The sequence below is a fragment of the Diceros bicornis genome, chromosome 18 (assembly GCF_020826845.1).
Source record: "Diceros bicornis minor isolate mBicDic1 chromosome 18, mDicBic1.mat.cur, whole genome shotgun sequence".
In the NCBI taxonomy this organism is placed as follows: Eukaryota; Metazoa; Chordata; class Mammalia; order Perissodactyla; family Rhinocerotidae; genus Diceros; species Diceros bicornis.
Window position 1 is genome coordinate 9,287,093 of NC_080757.1, and position 13,226 is coordinate 9,300,318.

At 41.6% G+C, this 13,226-nt stretch overlaps 1 protein-coding gene across 3 annotated transcripts in view; it reads left to right on the forward strand.

The window, feature by feature from the left end:
• The window catches only part of STX8 (syntaxin 8), a 243,449-nt gene that overhangs the window by 208,313 nt on the left and 21,910 nt on the right, over window positions 1-13,226 (forward strand). Inside the window, exon 8 of one of the 3 annotated variants that reach the window (XM_058559725.1) lies at window positions 8,766-8,816. The exons of the other annotated variants lie outside the window; for them this stretch is intronic. Within the exon in view, the coding sequence (XP_058415708.1) occupies window positions 8,766-8,788 (23 nt within the window). The 3' untranslated portion in view covers window positions 8,789-8,816. Of the gene's footprint in view, window positions 1-8,765; window positions 8,817-13,226 lie in introns of those variants that run through there. 3 annotated transcript variants of the gene reach the window in all.

Consider the following 13,226-nt stretch of genomic DNA (forward strand, 5'->3'; position numbering starts at 1 on the left):
CCTGAGCATACCTTTGTTCTGCTCCCTTATCTGGAAACTGAGAGTATTAATGATATCTACCTAATATTAGGATATTTGTGAGAATTAAATGAGTTAAAACAAGTATAGCCCTTTTAACAATGCTTGGCACACAATAAGTGCTCAGTATTCATTGTTATTTTTCCTCGTCTTTCCAGTAGACATGGAGGTATATGGCTACTGTCTCCTAATGGTTATTTAGTGATTTGACTCAATTCAGTAATGTTGGTGAATTGAATTTAAATTTGCTTAAGCAACCAATACCCATCATGAAAGCTGTCAAACATTCATGTTTTGTTTTACTTTCTGTTAGACTACTTTAATCTGTATTGAAATAGTCTCCAAAGAGTCAGCTTGCTGGCCAGGTGTAAGGCTGTGAACTTGGGGAGAGAGTAGGGGACATGACATTTGAATACCTAGTGGTATCTGAGGATTTGGGGCACAGGAACTGAGGAGCAAATTCAGAAAAAGAGCCAGAGGACGGGCAGCGAGAGGAAGCTTTGTTGGCTCTAAAGGAAATTCTGCATTGTCCAGACCAGCTTGGGGTAGCTAAGCAAGATGATTTTGCAAGCCCTAGTCAGCTGAAGCCAGAAGCGAGCACTGTGCTTCGAAGGAGTTCAAGGGCAGAGTTAAGGAGGAAGATTCTTTTTAGTTGAGGTGGGAGGAGGAAACTTCTTGTAGGCCTCAGAATAAAGCATGCTGGAGATTAGCCTTTAGCAGGTAGCTGGAGAAATACACGAGTGCTTTCTCTTCTTTTTATCTACTGTACAGTTATCTTTCTGAAGTCTGTGCTGTATTATGAAAGAGACAAGTTTAATAAACAGATGCTATTTTTGTTCCGAGCCTTGGCTTGGAAAAGCATTCTAAATCTCTGAGCGGGAACCAGGAACCCTCTCCGTCCTGTGTGCCTGTTACTCTCTCTTCCACCACACGGTGGTGACACACCTTAGCTGCAGGGGTAGGTCTGGAAAGCCAGTGAACACTGAAGCCCCACCAAATGGCACCCAGATTGACATTGTGGCACTGACTTTTAAGATGCCTTTGTTCTTACCCTTATAAGATTCATGTTTAGTGTCCATTTATTTGTCTGATGTTTTTCTGTGACTGTGTAAAAGAATTGCCCAGTGGGCAGGGACAGCATCCCTCCACCTCTGGCCCGATTCTGTACCTCCTGGATTCACAGTGCCTCTGCCCCCAACTCTAATGGTTCGTTCCCGAATTCTGGTTCTGGTCTGGTTAGCTGGCAGCATCCAGCACTCAGGAACACATAGACATATGAGAAAAACAATCCAGCTTCCCCTTAGTTCAACTAAGGCAAGGCTGGAGGATTTCAAAAATAGCTTTTCCTTGGAAACAACAGCAAAATATACACAACAGCATAAATAAATGGATAAGTTCATGGAGTTTGGCCGGTAGACCAAGACTTAAGGATAAAATAGCAAAATAGCAAGCAATGAAGACTGGCTAGCAAGGCTTGCAGACTATCCAAAGCATAGTTTCTTCCCCCGTCTTGGAATCTAACAATCTTGTAGAGCAAACTTGAACAAAGATAGCCCAACTTCTATCCCAGGATAGATTTTATTTATAATTTGTAACCTGTGTGTTCCAAAGAAGATGTGGGATAGCTTACAATGAAGTGTTGTGTGTGTTTAAAATCTCAAAGCTGCTAAAGAAGAAACAGAAAATGTTTAAATGTAGACGAGAACATAAATAGAATGTATCAAATCGCTAAACTAATACCATGTTTGAGCCTCCGGTTTAGCACCAAGAATAGAATCCTGGAAAACCAATACAAAAAGGGAAAAGGGATGTGTTACACAATGATAACACCTAATAGAAAAGAAACATACTTTTTCAAGAAAGGCAAGGTTTTCCTGGTATTGAATATTTATCACAGTAATTGAAGCATATAATTCAACAGTGGTTTTATAGAACACACAGAAACTCTTCCATTTGGTTGATAGCAACGTTTGTTTGGGTTGATACTACTTTTAGAGCTGACAGAATCCTCATTTATCCCCAGCATTTGTTTCCATGCTCACCACGGCTGTGCAGCATCCCCTTCTTGAAGCTGACCTTAGGTAAAGTGGGGGAGCTCCCAAAGGGGTGTTCTCCTCAGCAGAGGACACTAGAGGGGAATGAGCCTTCCGGGGAACAGTTAGTACAGCCTGATAAGCAGACATGTGCCCTTGACTGGCGGGCAATATTTGTTGTTCCCCATTTCCCCTTTTCCAAATGGGAGGTTTTAGTAGCATGATCAGAATTTTCATCAAGTATATATTGGACATATGGGAGGTGATTAAAATATTAGTCATAATATGGAGAGCTATATATGGACTGGACCAAGAAGAATGCACATCAACCAGAGGTCCGGGACTCGTAGAACAGAGGCTCCATGACATTCCCTCTGTATGCAGTAGCAAGACGTGATTTGAGATATTTCTCCATTTGGGAAGGAAGTGAATGCAGTTTTGGTTGTGCTTGGGAGAGTCATATTATGATAAATGTATTGTTAGATTATTGAAATTTTATAAGTGTGTGTGTATTTGTGTGCACATGCACACATGTGGTTGCTGGGCAGCCAAAGAGAAGCTGTCATGACCTGTGTTTTTTTTTTTTCCCTCATGCACCCAATACCTGCTTATTCCATTTGGTTCGGGTGGAGGTAACATTGACCTCCATCCCGCTCCACACCTGCCTTTGATCCCCATGCCAAGACACAGTGGTAGGCATTTAACCCAGAATCTGGCCTGGTGATGAGTCAAACTAATGTCTAGGCATAATTTACAAAGAAAAACAGTAATACAGGGTTCATTTCAAAACAGGAAACAGAGAGCAATGGTTACCTACTCCACCTTCCTTCGCCCCAAGTCCCATTCTGCAGAGGAAAGTACTTTCAACTCTTTCACCTGTTTCTTCTGAATTTTACTTTCTTATTTCTAAATAATATGCTTGTACTAATATGACTTGATTTGATTGCAATTTTAGATGTCATCTATTAACTTCCTACTGTGGAAGATGATGACTTAGTTCTTTCACTGCCCCCCACCCCCCCCCCGACACACGTGCACTCACCCTTTCCGTCTATGCTACCAGTAGAGGCAAATCACAATTGCCAGTAAAATCATTATTCAGCATTTTTATTTTGACTCTATCACCATTTTTAGCTGAGCCACGTAGCTTACTATAATTAGATTTCCTTCCTTATACAATATTTTGCTTTTCCTGAACTTACTGTCATTTTTTCCCTTTACTTGTCATAATTCTTGCCCTAAATTATTACAGAGCTAAGAAATTCCTGTGGACTTGGTGAAATACATATCAAATAATCTATCTTTTCGTATTTCCTTGGGGCCCTCCCTCCAGGAGGCCCATCCTTCTGTTCCAGTCCAGACTGGTAGCTCTCTAGGCCTGCAGTACCTCTGCTACCTGGGGCTTCTCTTCCGTGTCTTCTTGAGACTTCTTCACTTCTCTCTCCTGTTGGAGCCTCTTTCCAGGAACGCGTACCTTCTTTCCAGGTTTACCCCCTCATTGTGAGGGAACACATCCTCCCCTATCTTTCTGAGGAAGAGTACCTGAGAAGTAAATTTCTTGAGATATTGCATGTCTGAAAAATATCTTTATTCTACTTCTTGAAGTTAATTGATTGCATTTCGAATTTTAGGTTGGAAACAATTTGTGCCTAGAATTTTGAAGGCATTTTCATTGTCTTCTAGCTTTCTGTGTTGATACAGAGAAGTCCAGTGCCATTTTGATTCCTGAACCTTGTTATATGTCTTATTTTGCTTTTAAGAGCTTCCCTTTAGTCTCAGTATTCTAAATTTCACATAGAAGGCGTTCGAGTAACTTCCCCTCTCATCCCCTGTTATTGTGTTGGGTACTTTGTGGACCCTTAGTCTGGAATTCATGTCTTTCCGTTCTGAGCGTTAATATGGCTTTGATAATTACCTCCTCTGTTTTCTCTCTTCTTTCCTTTTGGTACAGTCATTAGTTGGTTACTGGGTTTCCTGGTTTACTCCTCTAATTTCCTTATTACTTTCTCTCCTGTTTTTTTCATTTCTTTGTCTTTTTGTTCATTTCAGGGACATTTCTTCAGTTGCATCTTCAAATCCTTCTATTGAATCTCTTTATTGATGCTGTCTTTTTTGTGTGTGTGTGTGAGGAAGATCGGCCCTGAGCTAACATCTGCCAATCCTCCTCTTTTTGCTGAGGAAGACAACATCATGGGCTAACATCCATGCCCATCTTCCTCCACTTTATATGTGACGCCACCACAGCATGGCTTGACAAGCGGTGCGTCGGTGTGTACCCGGGATCCGAACAGGCAAACCCCAGGCCGCCATACCGGAGCGCGCACACTTAACCGCTTGCACTGCTGGGCCGGCCCCTGTCTTTTTTTTTTAACTCTCAAGTTTTCTGGTTTTTAAATGTTATTCTGTTCTAGTTTCATAGATACAAAATATTATATCTCCGAGGATATTAATTAGTGTTTCTCTGAAGTTTTCTTCTGTTCTTTACATTGTATCTTTTCACTGAATTCCTTTTTCTGTTTTTTTTTGGGAGGGTGGGGGGAGGGAGATGATTTGGGGGATTTTTTTTTTTCTCTTTTCATCAGATGTCTAGTGATGCTTGGCTGCCCATTAATGTTTAAGAATGAAGCACTGAAAAGACACCTAAAAGTTTTGTATGAGTGGGTAGGGTGTGTTGAATTGCAGCTTTCACAAGAGGATTATCAGACAGGGAAGGACCTAGTCATTTTTGGGGAGATCCCAAATGTTAGTGTCTGTAGGTCTTTTCTCTTTGGTTAGTCCCTTTCTTCCTAGAGGAGTCCTGTAGTCTCCCACCTGGTGAGTGGAAGCTTAGCTATAGTGTCTGGGAGCCTAACGGGGGAGGGAGCAGTGAGCTCATCATTCCATATGAAAACTTGTATTTAATCTCCCTATTTTCGACCTCTCACTTTATCTCTTCCTTCTTTGGTGCCTGTTGCCCCCATGTTTAGAACTCCTGTGGTCCAGTTTCTCCACTGAACTTCTTTCCTGAGAGGATAAGTGAAGAGGTAGTTTGCCTTGTTGTGTGGGGTGACAGGGGTTCTGGGGTGTAACTGCTCCTCATATAGTCTTCAACCAGTCCCCTTGTTTTAGCTCTGCCTTCAGGTGTACCTGGTGCCTCCCATCCCTGAGTCTTTCCAGGGATCTAGTGCACCAACCAGTGTCCTACCTTGAATTTCCACTCCTCTCCCAATCAGTTGTTAAGTTTCATCTTCGACTCTAAATCATTTATCATTTGTCCTTTTACTTTCTGTCTTCCAACATTTTATTGTTATATCTGATTAGATATTATTTTCTCCCCTATTCTTTTGGTTTATGGATTTATACCATTTCTCCCCCTTTAAGTGGAGTTTGGGGAGCGGGCAGAGATAACCGTGGGTGTTCAATTTGCTACGTTGAACAAAATCAGCACATTACATCCATCATCCCCTCCAGTCTTTGTTACAGCCCCATGAGGGTAGGTAGTGTTATTCCCATATTGCAGATAAGGGAGGAAGACCTCGAGAGGCCAAGGCCCTTTGTCAAGGTCACACAGCTTCTCAGTGCAGAGCTGCGATTTGAACCCAGGTATGCCTCTGAAACTCACACCCTTTTGACCACATCACACTTTTTCTGATTCTCTGGGATTGCTCAAGGATTCCTTCTTACCACACTGAACTATATTAATCACGAATACATACCACACACGATCCCAAAGGGCCATGTAGTTCAGCTAACAGGGCTTTTTTTCTTCCCTTTGTTCCCTGAAGCAATTATTTCTTTATTTCATTTAAAGACTCGGCCTCTGCAGCTGCTGCGGACAGCTTAGAGTTGTCTGAAGGTTGAAGACGAGAACCAAAGCCGTGAGCTTACAAGCTATCAAACTTGAAAGATGTATTGAGGTGAAATACCACTGCAAAGCCTCCCCACCAAACCTTTTTTTAAGTGCTTTTTCTGTCCAAAATGAAAAAGAACCATTTGTACTATACATGCATAAAAATCTTCAGCTCTGGCGGTATTCAAGACAAGATTTTTTTGCAACTGCCCACCCCAACATAGCAGACAGTATAGCCTTCCAAAGCCAAAATAATTGTGTTGTGCATCGATATTTAGAAGTCAAAGATCAGTGCATGTGTGTGGGCTGAAACATGTGCCTTTCCTTCTCTCTTTTGGAGAAGAATCCTGTGCTAACAGTTAAATAACTTTGTTTTCATACTGAATATTTAAGTTGCAAATTTGAGCCATGTGGGCAGAGGTTTGAAATCAAGACAGCTGAACTGCCGAGGTACTTTTGGAGTTCAACCATTTGGATGAAATGTAGACTGACTTCATGGGGAAGCATTCAAATGGAGTTTTTCATCCCATTTATGATGTCGCCCTATTTTTTTTTAGCCTTACCAAGTCTGATATTTCCCTTGGCATTTTGAAACAGGTCTATATAGTTATTGGCAAGTATGAAATGCAGTAATATGGGGATTCTAGGAGAAGTTCGTTACAACTTTTCAGAAATATTGAGTAAATTAGTCACTTTTGTAGGGAAAATGTGAAGGTATTGTTTGTCTTTAAAGTATTTGTTTTTCTAAGCACAAAATGCCTTAGCAACTGTATGTGAAGACAGGTTTATTTCAGCAGAATTTGTAGTAAACAACGTGTTCATTTATGACCAGGCGATGGTACATGCAATAGTTTCATTTGCAATTTTCAGGCATGTTTTATAACCAGGCCATGACATTCCAAAAGACGTCTTGCCACTTTGTGTTTGTTTCCCTGAGGTGAGCACTGTTTCACACTGCCGGAGTTGTACCAGTTGGCATCCTAGGTCTGCCCTGTGTAGGGACAGATGGGCATCTTGTTGTCCATAATGTTTTGGGCTTAACCCTGGCTTTTGGAGGCAGGGCTTCAAGAAGTGGCCGGTCTAGGTCAGATCAGGAACTGCAGGAAGCAGTCCGGGGCCCCAGGTAGACCAAGATGTCCTGGATGCCCCTCCTTTGTATCACTACTTCAGACCTCTATATCAGTTTCCCCTGATTCTGATCGTTTTATGTCCAACACTTGCAGAATAGAGTTTGGCAACTCATCAGCCACAAGGGTAATGTTTCTGGCAACCAGATGTTGCCTGAGGTGCTCATTAAAAATGCAGATTCCTGAACCCAACCCCGGGCTTACTGAACCTGACAACCTGACTCTCCAGATCTTGAGGCCTTGGAATCTGCTTTTTCCTCCGGGCACCAACACCTCCCCTACTCCCCCCGCCATCTGTGATTCTTAGGCCAATCATATTATCCAAGGCCATATTGTCCAAATTTCCTTAATGATAAGAATCACATGATGTTCTTACTACAAATACAAATTCCTGGGCCCCATTCTGGAACCACTGAATCAGGATTTCCAGGGGGGTGGGGCCTGGGAAGCACGGAGAATGGAACCTAGTATTCCAGAAAACTTAAGATCCTAAGGCCAAAGTTGCCTGCTGGAAACCATCAGAGAAAAGAAACCCAGCCCCACCCATGACTTTGAAAGACTTTGCATCTGTTAATTAAAACATAAAACTAGCAAGAGACTGAGGAGACCGAGGGTCTTTGGGCCCAGGCAAGACAAATCAGAAAGTTTTTTAGTTACCTTCACCCATTTACCTGTTACATTTCTAAGAACTTTTGAAGCTTTCTAATTCTGTTAAGTTGAAGTCAAGATATAAAGTCAGTCCTTATTCTGCCGGTTCATAGATCTACAGGCAACTTTAAATTTATTTTCTTTTCACTAATTATTTCAAGAAGTACATTTCATTTGCCTTGACTTTTCAAAAGCAAGAGTAGCTTTTTATGCTTTTAAAGAAAAAATTAAACATCTGTCATTTTTCGTATCTTCTCAAGTTTTCAGCTTCATCTATATGTAAAGTGTGAGCTTCTAAGATCCAAAAAAACATGTATTGTTTATCTCTCTATCCCTCGAGTGCAGATCGACACCTAACATGTTAAATGAATGCTACATGGATTGAGAGGAATATATTTTATTTTATTTAGCCAAGGTTATCAGCCTTTACCTCTTTTTTTTTTTGGTGAGGCCTTTTACATGTGGTTGATTATTGGTTTATTAATTTGAAGATTTATGGAGGGCAAAATGCTGATTTTTTTCTTAAAAAAAAAAAAAGTAAAACTGAGAGACAAAACATACAATTGTACATACCTGAAAAGAGATGTCCAGATCCCCTATATCCTGCTGAGGAAATTTCATTGCATAAATGGGTTACTATTGGTTGATGGAAAAATTAAGTTAACTGGAATCCCCAGTTCACCATTCGTGCCCGTTAACTGAGGTATTAGTGTCCTGTTTAAGCTCTCAGAGCTATTAAATTAAATGGTCATGACATGAAACCTCAGAAAAGTCTTATTGTTGTCTAGAAAGATTGTGTACAGGTGTTGCTAGCCTGCTTTAGAATGAAAAAGGCTTCAGTATTCTCAAAAATCATTTCCTCTCCTGAGGAAATGCACCATAGTAAAATAGCCTTTTCCAGTACCGTAATTGCTGGCTTTCAGCTTCAAAAGAAAATCCTTGAATATTATTCAGGTTACGGTTTCCATCAGACTTTTCTGAATAGATGATAATTTTGTGTTGATTAATAAAATAATTCCAGAAAATAAAAGGAACTATAGTTTAATTCCTATAGACAGAAGCTGTTGGAAACATTTAGTTGCTTAAAAAAATTGTTTTTAATTTAAAAAGATGCATGCAGTTTAAGCTTATGAAATGAAGAGCATCATTCCGTCCATTGCAGAAGCTCTACATTCCACATGGGCGTGGTGAGTACTTATCTTGAGTTTATACTTTAACCTCATGAAGTGAAAACTCAGAGAATTCTATTTCAAACACAGAAGGTTGAATATTTATAGAAAAGAAAAAACCTCCTTCATATAAGAAAAGTAATTTATAATTATCCACAACTTTTTGTCAGAGTAAAAGATATTATTTGATCGCAAAGGGTTCAGAAGTTACTAGGGGCCGTCCTGGGAGCTTCATAAAATACCTTCTCTCAGTCTCTAATCACCTGGGGTCACAGTCAGTTTTGGGGTCTGTAATTGTGAATGCCCCATTTTTCCCACTGAAGATGCCTGTCCGATTTCCTGCACTCTCTTATCCCTTGGGAGCCCCTGACTAGGTTCTACGACAGGCACATAAGCTCTCTTGCTTCAGCCCGTGCTGGTGTCTTAGATATCCTTTTGCTAGAGGACAGATACATGCAGTTCTTCAGTTTGGGTAAAGAAAAAAAAATTCATCTCCATAAAGCTACTCTCTCATTTCATGTATTCAAATTTGCAAGTTTAGCTTTTGCCTGGATATTTCCTGTCAGAAATTTGCTTTCAGTTGGGTATGATGCCACAGGTGAGCAAGAGAATCTCAATTCTGCTCTTCTTGGCCAAGTAGGTTGGCCAGAGGAGTGTCGAATAGAGAAAACGGCTAGCTTTCCTTTGGCTGACCTTTTCTCTTTACACTATGATAAACAGCTGAGTCTAAGGATCAAGGTGACATGGATGGTTATAAGTTAAGAAGAGACACCTGGCGATAGTAAAGTTTCATTAATAAAAAGGATGGCTTCCAATTATATGCCTTTCTGTTGAAAACTTTCTTACCATACTTGGAAACAATACGTATAATGTTTGAAGGAATATAATGAATGAAGAAATGCACTCTAGGATGTTAAAGAGGAGGGATTATAGTCATCAAGTACCAACCAAAATATTATCAAATGTACAAAAACATAAAATGAATATCTGGGAGTCTTGGGGTAGAGGGGAGAAAATGGAGACGTGGCATCGGCCTTAGCCTCTGACAGGAAAGCGGGAAGAAGACCCCAAAGAGGGCCTTGCTGAGGAGGCCTCTGCGAGCCATGGATGCTAGACCCATACCTGAGCCCTTTTACCACTTTTTTTGTGTGTGTGAGGAAGATCAGCCCTGAGCTAACATCCATGCTAATCCTCCTCTTTTTTTTGCTGAGGAAGACCGGCCCTGAGCTAACATCTATTGCCAATCCTCCTCCTTTTTCTTCCCAAAGCCCCAGTGGATAGTTGTATGTCATAGCTGCACATCCTTCTAGTTGCTGTATGTGGGATGTTGCCTCAGCATGGCCGGAGAAGCGGTGCGTCGGTGCGCCCCTGGGATCCGAACCCGGGCTATCAGTAGTGGAGCGCACGCACTTAACCGCTAAGCCACAGGGCCGGCCCCCTTTTACCACTTTTAAAATCACTCCAAGGGACTGTATCTGCTTCACATTTAGGATACTTAAAGTATATGTAAGTCTGCCCCAAACTCCCAGCAAAATAGGAAATTTTCCCCAGTGATTTGCTAGCCCAACAGACAAGTTCTCTATAATCCCAGTGGAAGAAAAGCAAATATTGTGTTGTCAAATCTGGCTTGAAATAATACCCAAGATGTCTAAAACTGGGCTCGTGATCTTCTCCAGCCCTGCTCTTCTCTCTCTATTTTCTATTTTGATGAGCAAGACCACCAACCACTCAGTTTCTCAAGCCAAATACTCAGGAGTCATTCCTGGCTCTTCCCTCTCGCTCAGTCCTGACATCCAGTCTGATGCTGATTCTTGTTAATTCTCCCTTTTTAGCATCTGTGGAAGCCATGCACTTCTTTCCTTCTGTCCTTCAGATGCCTGTCGTCTTCTGGATTACTCTTGTTGTTTCCTAACTCATCTCCTTGTCTCCAGTTCTTCTCCCTCCCCGCCAGTTCTCCACACTGAAGCCTGAGGGAGCTTCAGAACACTTGGATTTGCTTTTGTCAACCCTTCCCCTCCACCACCACTTCTCCCCACTAAAACCTGTCAGAGACTCCTCATTGCCCAGATTCCTTGAGACAACACTTAGGGCCATCTGAGAACTAATCTCCTTCTTATCTCCTGCCCACATACATGCACACACAACTCTGCAGCAAACATCATGTAATTATTGTTTTCTGCCTCCACATTAATTTCCTTGGAATAGATTCCACTTTCTTCTCCTCTTCTAAGCCTTAGTTTTCTTATCTGCAAAATGGAAATAGTCCTTGTTGCCTCACAGTAATTTGGCAATATCCTGAAACATCCTGTTGCTATTTTTATCATAACTGAATTAAATGTTTAGGTTAATTTGGAGAGAACTGACATGCACACGGTACTGAATCTTCCCATCCAGGAATATGGTATGTCTCTCCCTTTATTCAAATTTTCCTTTATGTCCTTCAATAAAGTTATGGAATTTTCAAAACATCAATCCTGTTCATTTCTATTAATTCCTTTGTTCTCTGTTCATTAGTCTAGTTATTAATAAGCTTTTCCATCATATTTTCTAATTGATTGTGACTGGTTTATAAGAAAAGGGTTGGAATTTATCAAGGTATTTGTTACCTAGCCACTTTATTTTAGTTCAAATAGATTTTCTGTTGATTATTTTGTTATTTCCAGGTTAGTCATTCTCATTATCTACAAGTAATAATTTGGTCTCCTTTAGTTCTTCAAGGGAAACCAAGGAACAGACATGGTTAGGCTTTGTGTTCACAGTTAAGAAAAGGGTTGACTTGGGTAGCAAAAAGGAGATCTGTTGACGCTCATGGTTCTGTGGCGGGGAAGACAGTGAGAAGATCATAGTAGTTTAGTCTAATTGGCTGTGGAAGCAGAGAAGATGGTTTGGAAGTTGCGTTGTTGGTATTCTTAGGTCTTTTTGTACATATATATAGTCTTGATGTTATTGTAAACTCTTTATGACTATGACCATTGGCATTAGTCAACCTAGGTTCAAATCCCAGGTCTAACACTGAAGAACTCTGAAACTTTGGATAAATTGCTTAAATTTTCTGAGCTTCAGGTGCCTCTATCATCATCATCATCATCATCATCATCATGATAATATCAGTTTGCAGGATTATTATGGAGATTAGAGATGGTGTATATAAGACAATGAGTACAGTGCCTGGCACACAGTAGACCCTCAGTAAATCCTAGCTGTAGTTGCTGCTGCTGCTGCTGTCCTCATCAGATAGTGGCAGAGCCAGAGACTTCCCTTTCAGTCCCCCTTCACCAACCCTTGGCCATAGTCTCAGAAGTCCCTAAACTTGGAGTTCCCTCCTCTACCCACTCTGGCCTAACCTCCTCCTGCTGCTGCTCCTCCTCTCCCATCCCTACCACTCTGCACCTCCCATGATCTTTCTTCTGAGCTCCAGCTTTATACTGTATGTCCAACTGCTTATTTGAGATCTCAGCTTAGGGCCGGCCCTGTGGCTTAGCGGTTAAGTGCACGCGCTCCGCTACTGGCGGCGCGGGTTCAGATCCCGGGCGCGCACCGACGCACCGCTTTTCCGGCCATGCTGAGGCCGCGTCCTACATGCAGCAACTAGAAGGGTGTGCAGCTATGACATACAGCTATCTACTGGGGCTTTGGGGGAAAAAAAGGAGGAGGATTGGCAATAGATGTTAGCTCAGAGCTGGTCTTCCTCAGCAAAAAGAGGAGGATTAGCATGGATGTTAGCTCAGGGCTGATCTTCCTCACAAAAAGAAAAGAAAAGAAAAGAAATCTCAGCTTAAATTCCTCTGCAGTATATCCAGAACCCCCTACTTTTCTCCATTTCAATAAGTGGCACCCCATTGACCCAGTTATTCAAGGTAGAAATCTTGTTTCCTCTCCTATCGCCACAGCTCCCTTTCTTATCCATAAGGAAGCCCTGGTAATTCTCTTCTAAAATATATTTCAGGGCCGGCCGCGTGGCTTAGCGGTTAAGTGCGCGCGCTCTGCTGCTGGCGGCCCGGGGTCGGATCCCAGGTGCACACCAACGCACCGCTTCTCCGACCATGCTGAGGCCGTGTCCCACATACAGCAACTAGAAGGAAATGCAGCTATGACATACAACTATCTACTGGGGCTTTGGGGGAAAAAAATAAATAAATAAAATTACAAAAAATAATAATAATAAAATATATTTCAGATCCCTCCATCTTCACTGCCACGACCCCATTCCACCTTACCCTCTTGCCTGGATGCTTGATAGTTCTCTCAAAAAGGTCTTGTTGACGTTACTTGTCCCCAGAGACTGTACCTTCCAGTCCAGTCTCCACACAGTGGTGTAAATGACTGTGTAACATAAATGAGATATTGCTACTCCCTGCTTAAAGCATCAGTGGCTTCCCTTGTACCTGAATGTAATCCAACT